General features: G+C 31.4%; 2 protein-coding genes across 4 annotated transcripts; one reads left to right on the top strand and one right to left on the bottom strand.

Moving 5' to 3' along the window:
• The first annotated feature begins 52 nt into the window (after window positions 1-52).
• On the top strand, window positions 53-6,338 carry LOC108915796 (EF-hand domain-containing protein 1-like). Of its 2 annotated transcripts, none has more exons than XM_018721928.1 (8): window positions 53-242; window positions 292-645; window positions 698-853; window positions 926-1,083; window positions 1,578-1,743; window positions 1,807-2,602; window positions 2,951-3,181; window positions 5,997-6,338. In XM_018721928.1, exons 1-8 carry the CDS (start codon window positions 195-197, stop codon window positions 6,329-6,331), a joined length of 2,244 nt encoding a protein of 747 aa, XP_018577444.1. In that variant the 5' UTR covers window positions 53-194; the 3' UTR covers window positions 6,332-6,338. The 2 variants fall into 2 exon arrangements, with proteins under 2 accessions (XP_018577444.1, XP_018577445.1); XM_018721929.1 differs by having other exon boundaries at window positions 2,951-3,194; window positions 5,997-6,133.
• A 2,074-nt stretch (window positions 6,339-8,412) lies between these two features.
• Window positions 8,413-17,793, bottom strand: LOC108915801 (enhancer of mRNA-decapping protein 4). 2 transcript variants are annotated; one of them, XM_018721938.2, is made up of 13 exons: window positions 17,611-17,793; window positions 17,496-17,551; window positions 17,237-17,442; window positions 16,996-17,182; window positions 16,779-16,927; window positions 16,427-16,608; window positions 16,256-16,368; window positions 14,671-16,156; window positions 11,914-12,079; window positions 11,687-11,858; window positions 11,467-11,617; window positions 11,153-11,379; window positions 8,413-8,807 (listed from the first exon to the last, which is right to left on the bottom strand). In XM_018721938.2, the coding sequence occupies exons 2-13, from the start codon at window positions 17,540-17,542 to the stop codon at window positions 8,627-8,629; spliced, it is 3,267 nt and encodes a 1,088-aa protein (XP_018577454.1). In that variant the 5' UTR covers window positions 17,543-17,551; window positions 17,611-17,793; the 3' UTR covers window positions 8,413-8,626. The 2 variants fall into 2 exon arrangements, with proteins under 2 accessions (XP_018577454.1, XP_018577453.1); XM_018721937.2 differs by having other exon boundaries at window positions 17,660-17,793.
• Between the last annotated feature and the right edge of the window lie 500 nt (window positions 17,794-18,293).

The raw sequence follows: 18,293 nt of genomic DNA, 5'->3' as shown, positions 1-18,293 counted from the left end.
TTCTCTAATGAACTATGACGTAATTTTCTCTAATGAACTAACTCTCCCGTTTTCAAAAATCAAGCCCCTGGCGGTAAAACTATGTTCATTTTAAAATTTAAATATCCTTAACAACCAAACAGTTTTGTCAATATTATACATTTACATTATTTTTCTATTGATTATATTTATGATTCATATAGCTTATTATACCAATGTCTGGATTACCAAAACTACCTGGATTTTCTTTTCGAGATCCTACAGTAAGTGTTTCTGCTAATATAATCAAAATTTGATCCATATATTTTTCAGCAAACAAAATTTAATTTGCAACATACATTTGATTTGTGTAATGGATACAAGCTGCCTAAAACGAATTATTGTGGCATAGGCGGCAAAGAACTTGCTACGAATACAGTAAAATATCTAGCAAATCGTGATCCAGTTCGATTTGATCCATCTCTTACATATGGTCGTACTAAATCACCTGCCTTACCTCAATTTACACCTCATTATGTATTATATGATCAGAAATGTCTGACATTTCGAGCATTCTTTAAACAGTCTGTGGAAGAATCTCCTCAAGAATTTTGCAGAATCAGATATGTTAATATTATCTATTTTTTGGAAGATGATACTATAACAGTGATGGAACCTAAAATCCCTGTAAGTATTCATTTTATCATTCTAATTTAATATTTTAGCACTTTTTTTACAGAATAGTGGGATGGACCAAGGTCGTTTAATCAGAAGGGGCAAAATTCCTAAAAACAGTAAAGGAGACTTTTGGCATTGGAAAGATCTCAACGTTGGGAAGGATTTTGCTTTTTATGGCAAAGTTTTTCATACAGTAGATTGTGATGTATTCACAAAGGTACATAAATGTAAAATAACTTTTTTGGTGAAGTATCTGTATAAATTGCTTTCAAAAATATATTAATTTCAGGAATATATGGCAAGTCAAGGAATAATAATGGGTGATACTGAAAGAATGCCTATAGATCGTTACAATCAAAATAAACAAATTCAAAGCCACACTACAAAAACACCGCCTGCGGATGATAAATTGCGCAGATTCTTGGAATACGATGGGAAAATTTTAAAGTGGATACCACATTTTCTCTTTATTTATTTTAAAATAGAAGTTTAAATACTTTAGATAAAATGCATTATTATAATTTTCACTAAATGCTTATTAAGGGTATCCAGAAACTCAATTGCCATTCATTTAACAATACATAATACCTTTTTTTATTTCAAAAACTACCAGTGTTTTCTCAAAATCTCCGTTAACAAATAAAAAAATATGTCAAAAAAAACAGAAAACTGTTTCAGGTGTTCTTAATGACCTCAGCTACATAAAAAAACACCTTATTTTAAGTTGCATTTAAACACCTTAAAAACAGTTATTATAAGAACTGAATAAAACATTTTTCTTTGGAAGCCCTTAACTTTTTATGGAAGTAGAATTGTTCCAAAGTGACTTAATCTAAATAAGTTTAATTTCACTCTAAGAAACCACCCTTGAAGTATGATAATTTAGTTATGGATACCTGTATTAACATTTTTTAATAATTACCACAATTTTATATTTTCAGATTCAAAGCAGTTTGGGATGACAGAGAAAATGAACACGGAGAATTAAGAAACTATGAAATATTATATTTTCTTTCCGACGATACAGTGTCTGTGAAAGAAGTTCATGAGAAAAATGATGGTAGAGACCCATATCCCGTTCTTCTTAGAAAAACCAAATTACCAAAAGTAAGAAAAATGTAACATTAATCTTCAACTAGTAATTTCTTATAGCATCACTTTCATTTTTAGAGGTACACTGACACGCCTGTGACTTATCCCGCCATATACTTAGAATTATCCGACGCTGAGGTGACGGAATATTACCAACCAAAAGATCTCTTAATTGGAGAAACTATCTTCGTACTAGGTCGCGACATGTTACTTTATGATTGCGATCAGTTCACCAGAGACTACTTCAAGAATGCATTATGTATTGAACAAAAACCGCCAATTCCAATACAAGAGAAGAAACCTCCTCCGCCACCACCGCAAGTTCCACCACACAATGGAATAGGTAGCTTAGAGGACTCCTTGCAAAACACTCTAACTGTTTTACCAAAACCACCGAAGAAAGATGTTATGAGGCAAATACTAAACGCCAATAAATATTTGCGGTACGAAATGGTAATGGATGTTGTACATCCTGAAGACGCAATCAGGCGCTTCATATTAAGTTATTCCCTGGCTGACGGCACTTGCAGGATCATAGAACCGCCCATCAGAAATTCTGGAATATTAGGTGGGAAATATCTCAGAAGTACTTATTTAATCAAACCAGGGTCTGACCCATTAAATCCTGATTATTATACGGCAGCAGATTTTTACATCGGTGCCATAATCACAGTGTTTCAACAAAGGTTTAAAATAATCGGAGCCGATTTATATGTCTACCGATACATGCAGGCGAATGCAGGCAAATTCCCCTGTGAAGTCATAGAGAACATGAGAAATTACATGTTTAATAAAGGATATTTGAAAGATGATGTCGAGGACACTATTCAGGACAATTTGGATAATGAAAGAAAATGGGACCTCGACACACACGGTAAATAATTTCTTCTAATTGAAGACAACTACTTTGTGACTAATGCCCCTGGTCAGGACATTAGTCCGCAGAGTAGTTGTTATCCGTAGTTTCATCAGCACTATCTTATGTCTCATCTTACTTACTTACTTACTTACTTACTTACTTACTTACTCAATGTCTAGTTAAGACATAAAAATAGCTGAATTATTGATTGGTCGGCTTTACCTGGATATTGGTATCTCCACTTTATAGTATCCGTATAGCAGGTCGCTCTCTGCCAATTTGTAACACTTTGTTATATCCGCCCAATAATTGCTTCATTTAAATTAATATTAATCTAACTTACATTCAAATCTTATTTTACAGATGAACCGAGAGTGACAGAAATGGAAAAGTGCCTAAAAGAACTGAAAGTTGGGGAAGGAGATACTGGATATGATAAAGCCAAGCGGGCAGAACTCGTACAGCAATACGAGGAATCGATAAAACGTACTCCCCACGAGGTACCTTACGGAATTAAAGATATCAACATGACTTGCGCGTATCCCGTTCATATCGGAGAAATTAAAAGCGCTGAGTGTAAAGAGGACGATGAAGGTATATTTTTAACGTATGTATATGTACATTCATTCATTAACATAAAAAAAGTTAGACTGGCTGTTAGAAAAATTAAAAATATTTTGTCACCTATTGTATTTCAGTTATACTTGCATCTCATTTTTAAAATTATTATAATAATCAATTTATAATTTTATATCTATTTTCATGGTAACATTTGTACTAGTCTTTTTAAATTTTTTAGTATATAATGAACAATTATTATACAGGGTGTCCCAACTTAAGTTTGTTCCTAACCTTAAGCAAAAGTACTCATATTTTATTTACAGGTGACCTTTTTACTTGAGTTCTTGTTTTATTAAACAAATAATGTTTTCAAGTTTTTTTCACCATCGAAATTTTTCATATTTCTCTTTCAGATGAATTTTATTAAACATCCGTAATGCTTTTTCCGTTCAAATCTGATTCAATTATCATAACAAATTTGATTCGAAAAATTATAATCTAATGTTATTTCATGGAAATGATCATTATTTTCAGTAACACATAAATCAATAGGTAATAAAAATATATCGTACTTATCTCAGATCTCTCCCACTTTGTAGATTGCGACTCTGTTAAAAAATCTGTGGTTGTTTTTATTTAAAAAGCATTAAATTACATAAATTCTATGAGAAATCTTTGTTCATAGTTTGGAAAATGAGGAAAATCTATTTATTATCAAATAAACAAAAATGTGAATGACTAATAAAAATAAAATAATTTGATACACGAAAATCCAATCTCGAGATCATGGAACAAGAGAGAAATAATTCAAAAAAAATCTTTATTTGCTGGATAAAATTAGAACCAAAATTGTAATGTTACACACAAATTAAGTATGTGCTTATTCATTTCAGAGTGGGAGAATTTTTTTTCTGTAAATGCAATCAATTCAGCTACTATGTCAAAAAGTGTATGTATATGCTATGTTCCAATTTTCATGGAATATACAGTGTGTCCAAGATAAGGATGGGATAATATTAGGATCTAGAAAACAGTAAGATATACGGGGTGACTCAAATTAGAAAAAAGTTGTTTTTTTATACCTTACAATATGCCGTTTAGAAAGTTTTAAAATTCGGGGTAGGTAGTTCTGGAGATATTCGAAAAAACCCGAAATTTTGTAAAACGGTTTATTTTTTTTCAAACTTTATTTGAAAATGAATTTTAAAATTAATTGCACTTTTACATTGCCACTCTATCCAATAGAGTCAACATTTTTGCAATCTTCAAGTGGCCATCATCAGGTTAATTTTTTTAAATACGTCGCTGCTCTTTTTATGACAAAATCTAGTCATTTTTAATTTTGAATTAGATGATATTACCATTGTAATCGCTTAGAAAGGTTTTTGAGCTTGTTTTAGCTATCATTTAAAATTTTTCCTGAGTACGGCTCTGAACGCTTTCAAAATATCTGTTGGAGGAAGTCATTACAGTATTAAAGTCAATATGATGATGGCCCCTCAAAGACGAAACGTCGGATTGCAAAAATGTCGACGCCATTGGATAGAGTGAAAAAAGTGGCACTGTAAATATGCAATTTATTTTAAAATTCTTTTTCAAATAAAGCCAGAAAAAAAATAAAACGATTTTGCAAAATTTCAGATAACTCCGGAACTACCCGGAGTTTTAAAAGTTTCTAAACGGCATATTCTTAGGTATAAAAAAAATACAACTTTTTTCTAATTTGAGCTACCCCGTATCATTTACCGTTTCTTGGATCTAATGCTATCCCATCCTTATCTTGGACACACTGTATATTTCTTTTATTTGAAATTGAAACGCTTCACATTTTAGCACAAAATAATTACTTGCAAAGTGATCACTCTAATATAATGAAATTTTATTTTAATCATAGATGTTAGGTTCTAAAATTAAAAAAGACTTAAATTAAATATGTTAGTAATTTTATCTAAAAATTTATACTAAGTTCTAATTTAACATTTCAATAAATCTGTTTTTATCTACCTATGAATGAAATATTTTAAGGGTAGCCAAGTATTTAATTTATTAAAATATTTCCAATGAAAGAATGCATAGCAAAAGAACAAAGAAAATAATATGACATTAAATAATTATTTTTATTTCAACATTCATTTTTATGCGTTTTTGAACGCTTTTATTAGTTTTGTTATTTTTTGTCTAGTCATTTTGTAATATGTATGCCTAAATTTATTTTCTATATCCTTTCCAATATGAAGTCTATTCTTATAAACTATTTCTTTAATAATACAAACAGATATAATTATTTAGTTATTTAACACTGAAATTTTCTTTCATATTTTGCAATGTATTGCTTGATGTGAATATTTTCAATAAAAGACAAAATCATGACAAATAAGTTCTTACATTAATCGTTTGATGTCCAGATAAAAAAGTTCTTTTTGGAAATTTGATACCTTAGTATAACGCAAAAAGTAAAAGAAAAAGTTTGTTTAACTTTGATTGAATTTAAATTATGTATTATTTTAAAATTTGGGTACCCACATCCGTTAAATATATTCTTTCAAATTTGGTTCAGAGGGTTTTTTAAGGATGCTAAATTAGCATATATTATTATCTTTTAGAGAAACAAAATTGCTAATATTTTTTAAAAGTCAACCTTTTTTAATTTTAGAACCTGACGTCTAAGGTTATATCGGAACAATCACTTCCTAAGTAATTACTTTACTTTAAAATGTAAAAATGTTTCAATTTAAAATAACTGAGGTATAAGGGCAGTTCCATGAAAAGTGAAACAGTGTATTCACGTCACTTAAAAGAACTTCCAATTCGTAAATACTTCTAAATGCTTTTTCACATATTTTTTTAGGCCAAGCTTATCAGTCGTACACTCCAAAGCACATTGACACTCCCGAGGAAATTATTGCTAAGTACTATACAGGTGTACTAAAAGATCAGCGTGCAATTTGTGATGGCACCCATCCTATCGAGTGTACCGATCCCCCAAGTGAACAAAACAAAGAGGACGCTGAGAAACCAACACCGCTCATAGTTGCCAAGCCTGATATACCGCCGAGGGCATGCAATGTTAAAACTGTGACTTTTGCAGATGATCCCGACAGGTGCAACAGAGACAGATACGATTTATGCGATCTCAAAACGGAAAAAATACACTGCGAGTGTACAGATTATCACAAATGTTAATAAATGCAATACTTATTGCAGTGTTATTTTAATAAGTATTTCTAGCAATTTCTACTTGCATATTATTATATAAAAAAACTTGGAGAGGGTTATGTCCTGCTGGCATAACTGCAAGAGTTACAAGTTACTTAGATTTCAGCATATATCCACACAATTTAAAAGTTAGTTGGCCGTCTCGCTTACCACACCTAAGTTCAAGTGATTTTTTTGGGGATTATTTATTTTTTGGTGTACAGATGATCAGTAGGTACTTATAAGACTTGCAGGAACACATTTTTCCACCCCAACATGTTTTGTCACCATCCGGAATTTTCAGAGAACGAGTCAAACACAGTGAAGTTTGAGCTAGGTAAAGTTTTCTTTAAAAGAGGTGGAACAGCTCCGGCTGTAGAGATGACCTTTATTTTAAAATTTATTAACTCTTAAAAAAAAAGGAGATACTGTTTTTTGAAATATAATTGGTAATCGAATTTACAAAATATTGAGGTGAGAATTTTTGCTGATGGTTTTTGATAAACTTATTTTGTAGAGTTTCTATTATTTTATCAAATTTTTTGATGGTAGAACTCCAATGTGAACTGAATTGAAGTTTACTATGAATAAATTAGATAAGACAAATTTTAATGTTTTTGATAATTATTATAATGATTTCCAAAATGTAAATCAAGCTAAAATAATATGCCTAAATCTCTCATTTCTTTGAAAGCGTAGAAGGGCCACAGAATATATATTTTTTTAAAATTCTGACTTTAAATTCGGAATTTTGACTTTAAACTTGGAATTCTGACTTTAAACTCAGAATTTGGACTTTAAACTCGGAATTCTGATTTTAAACTCAGACTTCTGAGTTTGAACTCAGAATTCTGACTTTAAACTCGGAATTCTCACTTTTAACTTGGAATTCTGAGTTTAAAGTAAGAATTCTAAGTTTAAAGTCTAGCTATGCGATAACTCAAGTCATTTTACTATACTTGCACATATACTATAACTTAAAAGTAAGAAAACAACTCTTAGCACCTAGGTATACCTAGTTATCATAAGTCAGAATTATGAGTTTAATGTCAGAATTCCGAGATTAAAGTCAGAATTCTGAGTTCAAACTCATAATTGTGAGTTTAAAGTCAGAATTCCGAGTTTAAAGTCAGAATTCCGAGTTTAAAGTCAGAATTCTGAGTTCAAACTCATTGTGAGTTTAAAGTCAGAATACTGAGTTTAAAGTCAGATTTCCGAGTTTAAAGTCAGAATTCTGAATTTAAAATCAGAATTTAAGAAAAATATATTCTATGGCCCTTCTATGCTTTCGTGGATTTCTTTAAACAAGATATGCCTTTTAATATTTCGGAAATACAGAACAAAAAAAAGAAATTAATAATTGTATATGGCTTTATTGCTTTTCAAAATATTCTCCACAAAGGTCTTTTGCATGAACTTGAACCAATTTTCGAAGCACTTTTTCCATTTCAACGGAGGTACCTCCAAAACGTACATTTTGAACACATCAACCACTTCTTCAGGCATCAAAAAGCACCTCATAACTGATTTCTGATGTGCGGGAATAAAAAGTCACTGGGTGCCAAATCAGGGCTGTACGACGGATGACTCATCAATTTGACTTTCAGTTCTCAAAAAGTTAAAACGTTCTGAGTAAGTATACCGACAAAAAGTCAAACTTTACAATAGAGAAAGTTAATGTAATTTTTAACAAAGCAATCGATTTTGTTGAATAAAGTCCTCAAATGGTTAGCAAAATAGTGCTTTTAAAGATTTAGGAGGTCTCATTAAATCTAGTTTGTATTCACCAGCAATAACGAGGCTTCTTTGTGATTTTTTAATATCAAGATATAAGCCACCAAAGTTAGTTGGAAGACCATTTCCATGGTGATTTTCCGATCATTCTCAAAGTTCACTCATATTGCATTAGATGATTTTAGCTTTCACTCAGTACTTTGTTAATGTCAATGGGTTCATTCGTTTGAAAGTTAAAAATCTCTCAAAATAGTACACACATCAAACATTTATCTAATACTTTTCAGTAGATTATGTTGCTGGACTCAATGAAACCACTTCTATAATTTAATTTTATTTAAAAAAAAATAATAATAAAAAGGAACAGCTGATATATACCAGTCTTAACAACACGATCATGTCATCAATGTAAAAAATTTAAAATAAGTCGATATATTACAGGTAAGTTGACAAATATAAAAATAAAATAATATTTTTGTAACATAAGCTAAGTCAATACTATTAACAAAAACAACAAGTAATGTATACTTCAAATAAATTTCTTTTACCTTATATAAATGTGCTTTCGATGGCCATCTTAAGCAGCCTTGCATCTGTTAACTGTTTTATCGGTGGGCTGGTCTGGATAAAAATATTTAACTGTTTAATAACGTCTTTCAGGACTTTTGGAATAAAAGATTTTGTGTTGTGGTATTCTGGGGATAATGCTAGAAATGCTGCTCGAATAAAACTGAAACAGAAAAAAATCAATAAATTAAGAACAATTTAAATATACAGGGTGAGTCAGATTAACATCCGGTCCAACAGTAAGTATTTCAAATACGATTTTTTATACAAACATTTTTCTAAAAATCCTCCCTCTTTGCAATACAGGGTTATCCAAAATTTTCGACTGTTTTATAAAATATTTTTGCTTGATTTATTAGAAATTAACTAATATTGGCATGTGGATAGGCATATGTTATTAATTGTAGGTACAATTGATTTATGTTTCAAAATACATAATTATTTTTACCGTTTTATAAAATACAGTCAAAGCTCCTTATTCGCGGGGGATACGTTTCGAAAATGTACCGCGAATACGGAGTGGCATTTTGTATGGAAATATAGGATACGTTCCAATGTTGCAAAATAATAAAAAAATATAACAAAAGTAATTTATTGAGATACATTTTAACAATATTATTATTATCAGGTTTAGGCAATGGTTTAAAAAAGTTTCGATCTTTTCTTGGTTTGCAGCTATTAAAAGGCCTTTTTTAATATTCAGCTGTGGCATTATCAATTTGCTTCTATTCTTAAAAACAAGACTTTTTTCCATAGACGGATCAATTTTCATGAAGAAATCACAAAGCTGTTTTGCCATCCGTAAACCTTCACTCAGGTTTTTAAGTTGAATGTCACATTTATCAAAGGCCAAAGTGCCTTTCGTCTTCACAACATTAAGATTTATTTGTTTATATATATTTTGATATTTACTTGTTTATTTTGACAAACAAATACACGTTATTCTAAAAATACAATATGTATCGTTAGTTTTGAATCTGCGAATACAGAATTTTTCATCTGTGAATACGGGAAGTGGTCATAATTTTTTGGTCCACGAATAGCGAATCCGCGAATATGGGAACCGTGAATGAGCTTTGACTGTATACATAAAAAATAATTAGAAATACTTGCTAATTTGAAATACTTTGTGAAATAGTTTCATGTTTTTAATAAAAAGTATTTGTTACTACTTTTTTAAAAGCACTGTGTTTAGTTTGTGAATTTCAGACCTCTTAACATTGTACTTTAGGAGAATTACATAATATGAATCCGCTTGATATGATATGACAACAGGGTGCTAGGCGCAAAAAAAAACAATTTTAATTTGGCGAAACAGAAATGACTAATATGTTACCGTTTCATTTTGTTACATTAATTTTAGTTTCCATCTTATCTGTTTTCAAGACGTGTTTGTGTCTTAAATTTTTGTGTGATACTCTGAAAAAACCTGCCTGCCCAGAGGCGGCGTATAAAAATTACAAAAAAAAAAAAAGATTAAAGAAAAATTCGATTTTCACAGCAGAATTTAATAAAACAAACTTTTAATATGTGTTTTTAAAGGTCAAAGGTCGCTTTCATACAAATATGAGCCGTATTCAACGGAACATCCTGTACCAAGTTTGATCAAAAAGTAAGTAACGGGAATTTTCAAATTGCGTGTGTTGTATCTTGTCTATCGAGTTGGTTCTTTTTTTGTATATTGGTAGCACTGTCAGTGACGTACCTGTCAATTTTTAGGCAGCTGCCATACTTAGTTTGTGCTTAGAGAGCGAATGAGTAAGACTTATCTCAGTGCTCCTGGCAATTTTTTGGGTGGCGAAATGTCAGGTTAGAGAGTTTGTCTGATATTTTGTATTAAAAGCGGAACTAAGTGCAAAGAAGTGTTTAAAATATTAAGGAAAGCCTTTGGCGACGATACTATGCCACAGATATAGGAAGGCCAAAAGTACATCAAAGATGAGGTGAGATCTTGTCAAATGTGAAGGTCCTTCTAACCATTTTTTTCGACTACAATTGAATATTTCATCACGAATTTTTACTGCCAAGTCATACAGTTAACAAGGAGTGATACCTACAAGTTTTGTGCAATTTGCCTGATGCAATCAGGAGCAAACGACAAGTACAGGAGAGACAACTTGTGGATTTTACACTATGACAACGCACTGTTGTGATGTCGTAACGACCATATATGAGCACTGTGAGTTTTTTTCTATTTCCCAAACTCAAAAGGATATTTAAAGGACGTTTTTCAACATTAGATGAGATAAAGGCAAAATTGCAAACCGTGCTCAAGACGGTACCTAAAGAGGAGCACCACCAGTGTTTCTAAAACTGAAAGCTATGTTGGCATAAGTGTATATCACAGGCGGACTACTTTAAAGTGGATGGGATAAAAATTGAAGATTAAAGAAATGCTTTCTGAGAAAATTAACAATTCCTGTTACTTTTTGATCACACCTCGTACAAGGTAAACGTTTGGATTTCAACGAATAATATGAGATATAGTTATAAGTATAAAAGACTTACCTCAACTTTAATTCTGTATTTTTGTGTAGCTCGATGCTTAGTTGTTGGATCAAAGCCAGCAGACAGTTTTGTTGAAGCAGACACTCCTCGCCGAACAATGTGGAAATGTCAACCCGTTCACAAACATAAATGACATAGCTCAAGTTTTCTGCGCTAAGAGCTAACTGGAAGGCGTCATCGAAATTGCCCCTCGATAAGTTTTGTTGAATTTGCGTAAGTGTTGCTACCTAAAAGTTATCAGAGATGCTAAATAAATCGATGACCGTAATTAAAATTTAATGACAGTAATAATCAACGAAGAAAATACCACATACATGTGAATCGATGTGAGGCGACGGTGTTACTGCTCTGGAACGAACGGCGTTTATAACACTGTCCTCGATAACGGCAGCATGACTTTTGAAGCCTTGTTTTACCTGATCCGCCACTACCTCCTTGATACTGTTAGTTAATTTGTCTTGCATGCTATAGAAAGATAACAATATCAATAAAAGAAAAAATGAAAATAATTATTTTATAGTTCTAAACACTAACCTCTTAAAGATGGAATTGAACTGTTTCTGAATTTCGGAAGTAAGAGTCGTTGATAATTTATCCGCGTTAGATTTCATGTTCTCTGAGACAGACTGGATTTGGGCGATGAGATCCTTACCCTTCTCCTGAACTCTTCTTTGCCTGTCCATATAATTCTCAACCGAAGCAGTATCTAAAAAAGCTTTAGGTGAAATATATGGCAATATAAATGATGTATTAATGTTTACATTCTTTTGTTCCTTTTGTAAAGGTTTCGTTAATTTGCTGGAACATTTGCCCACATACTCTTTCCCATGACGGTATTAAAGACGAGGAAATTATGTCACGGTAGCATTTTTCCAAACTTGGAGCTACTATGTTAACCACTGAATGGCTAAGAGTATCCGCTAGAGCCTAAAAATTCAGGGTAAGATAGTTATGTATTGCAATTTTGGGTGTATACCAAATTTTGGCCACAAAATTTGCTTATTTTCGACAGTGCTACGCTTTTTGACAGAGAATCCCCTTAAGACACTTTTTCGTGGGCCTTGTCTTTGGAAGTAAAAAAATTTGGTCGCATATTTGAATTTCTTAAAAATTATTAGTTCGCTAGAAAGCCACTGAATTTTGAAACTTTGTTTCTCGAAAACATTGCATTTTACGAAAAAAGTATCAAGGTACAAAAAAGTTTCTAAAATTAATGGCTTTCTAGCGAACTAATAATTTTTAAGAAATTCAAAAATGTGACCAAATTTTATTAGTCGCAAAGACAAGAGGACCCACAAAAAAGTGTGTAAGGGAGTTCTGAGATATAAAAAAAAGACTACTCTTAGGGGTGAATTTCAGGATGCTGTAACTCCGAAAGAGGGGGCAAAAATAAGAAATACGGGTCCCCTAAATTTGTCTTAAGAATCTGTGACCAAATTTTGTTGCACTAATTTCGGGACACCCTGTTGAGTAACCATCAAAATCATTCCACAAAATGAGAAAATTTTTATTTACAACAAATTTTTCTAATAATTATGTGAATATCAAATAAGCACAATTCAAATATATAAACGATTTTTAATTTATAAGAACAAAAAATATGTGAACTAAATTGTAATAGCATTTTATCTGATATCGAAATATAAACAGCATTAAAAGATATCGAAACAAAGTAATTTTTTTAAATTGTGCACTTATTTTTAAGATTGCTCTTGTATTATTTTATTTAGAATACACATTTTCAACATTATAAATGACATTAATGAATTTTACAATAGTGAAGCTCTAAATAATTTTACTGACAATAAAATGTTTAAATATTTTATATATTATTAAACAAAAAATTTGAAAAAATATTACACTGCTGTTTTTCTTTTGCCATAAATTAAGAAGGTAAGTATATTTTTATTTTTTGTACGCAAAAGACGATTTACCTCTTTAAGACTGATTTGAAGATAAATCAAAGTTATAGTCAGCTGTGTGTTATATATCTTTGCCCAAAATCAGTAAATATATTTTCTTCAGTCAAATAATACTTTATTCTGAGAAAAAGAAGAAACAAACATTAACCTATTTATAATATTTATAAATGTATGTTCGACTCATACGAGTAAATATTTATTTATTCACTCTACTGAAAAAAATGTATGCATCCCAAGTTAAAAATAAAAGCAACACAATTACAAAGAAAGGAAATTTAATTTTAATTAAAATAAGAAAATTTTACTAGAATTTGAACAATTTTTTTAAATAATGTATTCGTTTCAGTTGATTAAAATAATGCTATTTTTTGCTAAAAAGATAATTAAAGCCTATGTTTCTGACTGTCAATAATTATAGTATATCTTGTAAAAAAAAAAATAATGCCATTTTTTTGAGATACAAGTTCACGAACAAAAAAGTGTATTTCATCTTATTTAATTCCATACAGCAAAATATGATTTTATTTGTGTCCATTCTATTGAAAATTGCCACTGTGATATAGATGGCATTTGCCAAGTAAAAAGTTGATGTGGATTTAGTTAGTTTTGTGTTTTAATTAAGAGAATCATAAATTTGCCATTTTTATTTCCACCTTAAAAGAAAATAACATTTTCGTCATAATTTTTTGGGACAATGGCGAAGGACAAACAAAAAAAAACTAAGACAAAACAATCGTTTTTACATGTGCCTTTTTTCTCTACAAAATAAAAACAACTGATACTTTGACTGCAAATTAGGTAATTTTAATAAAAGGCCAAAATCCAGTGGATAAATTATGCGTTTAAGAGCTCCATTTTTTTAAATCTTAATAACTTTTTTTAGAAGCATTATAAAAGATTGAAACAAACAGAGGACTTTCTTTCTCGACAGTTAGAGAGCAAACGTTTATTATGTGCAAGGCAATACATTTTCTAGAATTATTATCTTAACATATTACATTTCCAATGATAACTAGTTCACGGAGCTCGTAACTACATTTTTACATGTATTTTTCTTTCTTACTTAAAAACAACTGACACTTTATTCGATTGCAATAAAATATATATAATGCTTGAACTTAGGTCAGAATTGAATTCTATTTCTTTATTTTTTATTTGTACAAACTAAACAAATTATAAAAGTTTACATTGATATTTCAGATAAACCATCATTTTAATAACGTTTTCTAAATCGTCATCTTTTGGCAACACAAATACTAACAATACCTAAATTGAACATTCTAGTTTCCAATAATATATATCCGTTATTTATAATTTCAGCGGTGTTTAAAATTTCTAGCTTCTAACTTTGAAATTACATAGACTTTTCTGCATTTTACGATTTAAGAAGTAAAAAAGCTGCCCTTAAACTAATTTTACCGCAATCTACAAGCAAACATATGATGCAGACGTTACAGATAGAAGTCACAGAATCAAAATTTGAAAAAATTCCATTATAATTAGAGAAATTCTCTAATAAATTCCCACATTGATATACACCTTGTTCTTGTTGAAGAAATGAGTCGGGTGGAAAAATGTACTTAAATTTACTCTTACCTTGCTATTGAAAGCTTTGGAAATATTGTCTTTAAGCATCATATCAGTAACTGCTAACTTCTGTGAGTACTGTGTATCTACTTGATGTCTGTAGGAATCTATTAAGCTGTGAATGGCAGGTGAGATCAGTTTCATTTCCTGGGTCACGATTTGTTGAACGTTTTCCGACAATGATTTTGTAATCAATTGATTCACGGTCGAAATAATTTGTTCCTGTAACTCCCTGTCTTTAGTCTTTTGCTTATTGATGAGGTTCTCCAGCAATTTTGCCACCTGTAAATGGTGTTTGGACAACGAACAATCTAATTCTTTAATAAGCTCGTCTTTATCGATACGGTCCTGGTGAAGTTTCTGGATGAGTATATTCTGTTCCCGTATTATGCTTTCCAGACTGCTTATTCTATAATTGATCGCTTGTAATTGTGACATATTCTCAGCACTGCTCAAACCTAATTCCTTTCGTAAGGTTTCATCGTTAATAATCTGAGTCTCCTTAACGACGGGTATTTTAGGCCACACCATTTCGGAACCGATGTTATCCTGATACATTAGATTTTCACTTTGATTGTTATAGTCTTTCTGGGGCTCTTCTTGTTCGTCTTGCAATTTTGTAAGGCTGTCGAAGTAATCTTGATTGCTATAGTTTGAATTATTGAGGGATAAAATTTCTTGTACTTCTCGACTTGGACTCGAACCGCCACTAGCAAAGTTATCTTTCTGCGGTCTTTGGAAATCAATCAAATTGTCCACCACATTCTCCGTTAACTTTTCCACGGATTGATCGACTGAAGGCTCGTCTTCATTCAACAATGAATTCTTTACACTGTTGGGACGGGAATTGTCATCAGGAGAAGTAAAATCGTCGGGCGTCATTAACGTGAGGTTAGATTTGTTACTTTGCTGTTGTATCAATAACGTTACAGAATTCTGCAAGTCATCTAATTTAGGAACTTTATCTGTTTCTTCTATTTCGCACAGGTTTTCTTTAATAGATAAATTCAGGGTATTGTAAAACAGTGCATCCGGTTGAAACGTGATATTGCATTCTTGGAATTTCTTTGGCTGAATTACAAGCATTTTCAAGCAAATAATAGTTATTTCCGAGTCTTCATCATAGTCGTCGTGATCATCGTACAAATCCTCATTGCTATTATTGTATGAGTACGGAATTTTACGATTCGAGGCTTCTAATATGTGAAAACTAAGGAAAGGTGCAGGTAACAAGAATTGAGCTAGCGATATTACCTGCACCACTTGTTCTTTATCGTTTCGTTTCAATTGCATTACATATAAAACTCTGTTATTTATATCGGATATCACAAGATATTGCCCAGAAAAATCAATGGCTATGTTCATAAACAGGCTGGTGATAGGGGTGGTCGGGTTAACTTTAAAATGGATTGTCTGCAAACAGGCCCAACTTTCACAAGACCACAATTTTATTTCCGAGTTGTTATTGGCACCCGTAATCATAAATTTCCAACACCTTGAAGACAAGATTCAGTTTGATAATTAAAACTTCTTCCAAATGAAACGAAATGCAATTAAAAGAACACAATAATATATTACAAACATCACTACTTACTCTGAGCTGTACTCCAACACATTATCGATAAATATAATGGAAGACAGGGGATCCCCATTATGCGGTTGCCAAGAATGTAGGAATTTCTTCTTCTCCTTGTCTCCCATATACAGCTGAAAGTTGTTGGTAGTTTTAAACATTTTATTAATTGCCAATTTAATTAGAAAATACCTGAAAGAACTTCACGCATCCATCAGACGAAGCAATAGCGATAGCATTGCCGTCCGACGAGAATGACGCATCTACTAATTCTGCAGTATGATTCAGTTCTATATAACCTTCATAAGAATCGTCGGGGTCTACGGGGCCCTTCCCATGCTTACTCGTTACAAGGGACACATTGAATACTTCCGCTAATAAATAAATATATACGCTATACACATATTCCGTAAAATACAATAAACATAGATAAATTCCGAAATATTAAAAAAAAATCATATGACAAATTGTTTTAATTAATTTTAATTTATTATACTGATATATATTTTACAAAACAAATTATTTAAAAAATAAATATTCTTACCTCTATTTCCACTTAAAACTACAAACATTTCAGCAGGATCATCACTAGCATCGTCATCGTCGAAACTAGGCAGATACGGACACCATATAAGCCTAAAATTAGTCTTGGGTTTATTGCCATGGTGATAAATATGTAGAAGTAGTGTATAACTAAATTTATTGTTAAGGAAATTCTATCTCCAGATTTACGTTAACTTTTATTTTAAGCAAAAGGATACGATATAGAATGTGGCATGTCATCTATCTGATATATCAAAATGTTCCCCTCACTGTCAACACAGCCAAGCACGATGTCCTCTCTTGAATATGCAAAAGAGACATCTTTAATATCTTCCTTTAAATTCTTTATTAATGTTCTGTTATTTGTTTCTTGATTCGTCACTCTCACCATTCCTCCATCCTTGCCTTAAACATAAATTCAGTATATAATAGAAATAAAAAAAGTAGCACTTTTAGCACCTTTCATTCCAAATGCGATAACTTTTCCATTAATATGAGCAGCAACAAGATGCCCGTAGTAATAACGAAATTCCCAGTTATAATCAATACGATCGCTCAACTTCACTTTTGAACTTCCGTGGTTATGAATTCCTTGACTACTATGAACTATTACAGTTTGTCCCTTTACTTCAGTGGAAAATTCAGTTTCACTTCCTGTATAATTGCTGCAAATGTAAAACGATGTACACTCATAACCTTAATAATGATAACAACTTACATATTCTGAATTAAATTTGGACTGGGTCCTATACGTGGTGAAGTCATGTTGATACACTAAAAAGAGTCTCAAATTAAAAACAATGCACAGATGAAAAGCTTTTTGAGGAAACTACCGGATTCTATGATTTTGATTATGTACACTTTTCAGGTGCAGCTACTTACATTGTACGCTAACAAAAAAAAACTAAAACATTTAGGTATGGAAACCGAATTATACAAAAAGACACTGATTGTGAGAAATTTCCAATTTGCAAATTTCTCAATTTTTCGGCAAAAAAAGCAAGCCAACCAAGAAAAAATAGCGTAATCTAGCGACTTATTGTTGATTTAAATGGAAGTGTATTAACCGATAACGCAGATTTTTATTTTAATACTAGTCGTGCCATCTAAACTTTACAGCTAAAAATAACATTTTCACGATACGGAAATGCAGGAAACTGGAAATAATTATTATTAAAAAATTCATAACTTAAATAACCGAAAGATGGTCGCACATGTGGAAAATCATACAGGGACTTTATAAAACACAGTGACGACAATAACGTCACAGCATTTTGATTGGCGCCCCTTGACTGAACAGAATATTTCAATCAACGTTGATGCCGCCATTTAAAGCGGCATTAATTTAAAGCATTTATTTTAAATTATAGTATAGTAGTGTATTTGTGACCTTTACTGAACGTTCAATGTACTTAGAGTATGAGTATATATATAGATCAAGCAAATTAAATTTTGACTCGAAAAAAGTCCTATCCGCGAGATTATTGTAAAATTGTCTAAAGGAACTTCATCTCGT

Source organism: Anoplophora glabripennis, unplaced genomic scaffold (assembly GCF_000390285.2).
Source record: "Anoplophora glabripennis isolate ALB-LARVAE unplaced genomic scaffold, Agla_2.0 scaffold1179, whole genome shotgun sequence".
NCBI lineage: Eukaryota > Metazoa > Arthropoda > Insecta > Coleoptera > Cerambycidae > Anoplophora > Anoplophora glabripennis.
This window is presented reverse-complemented; position numbering and strand designations above follow the sequence as displayed.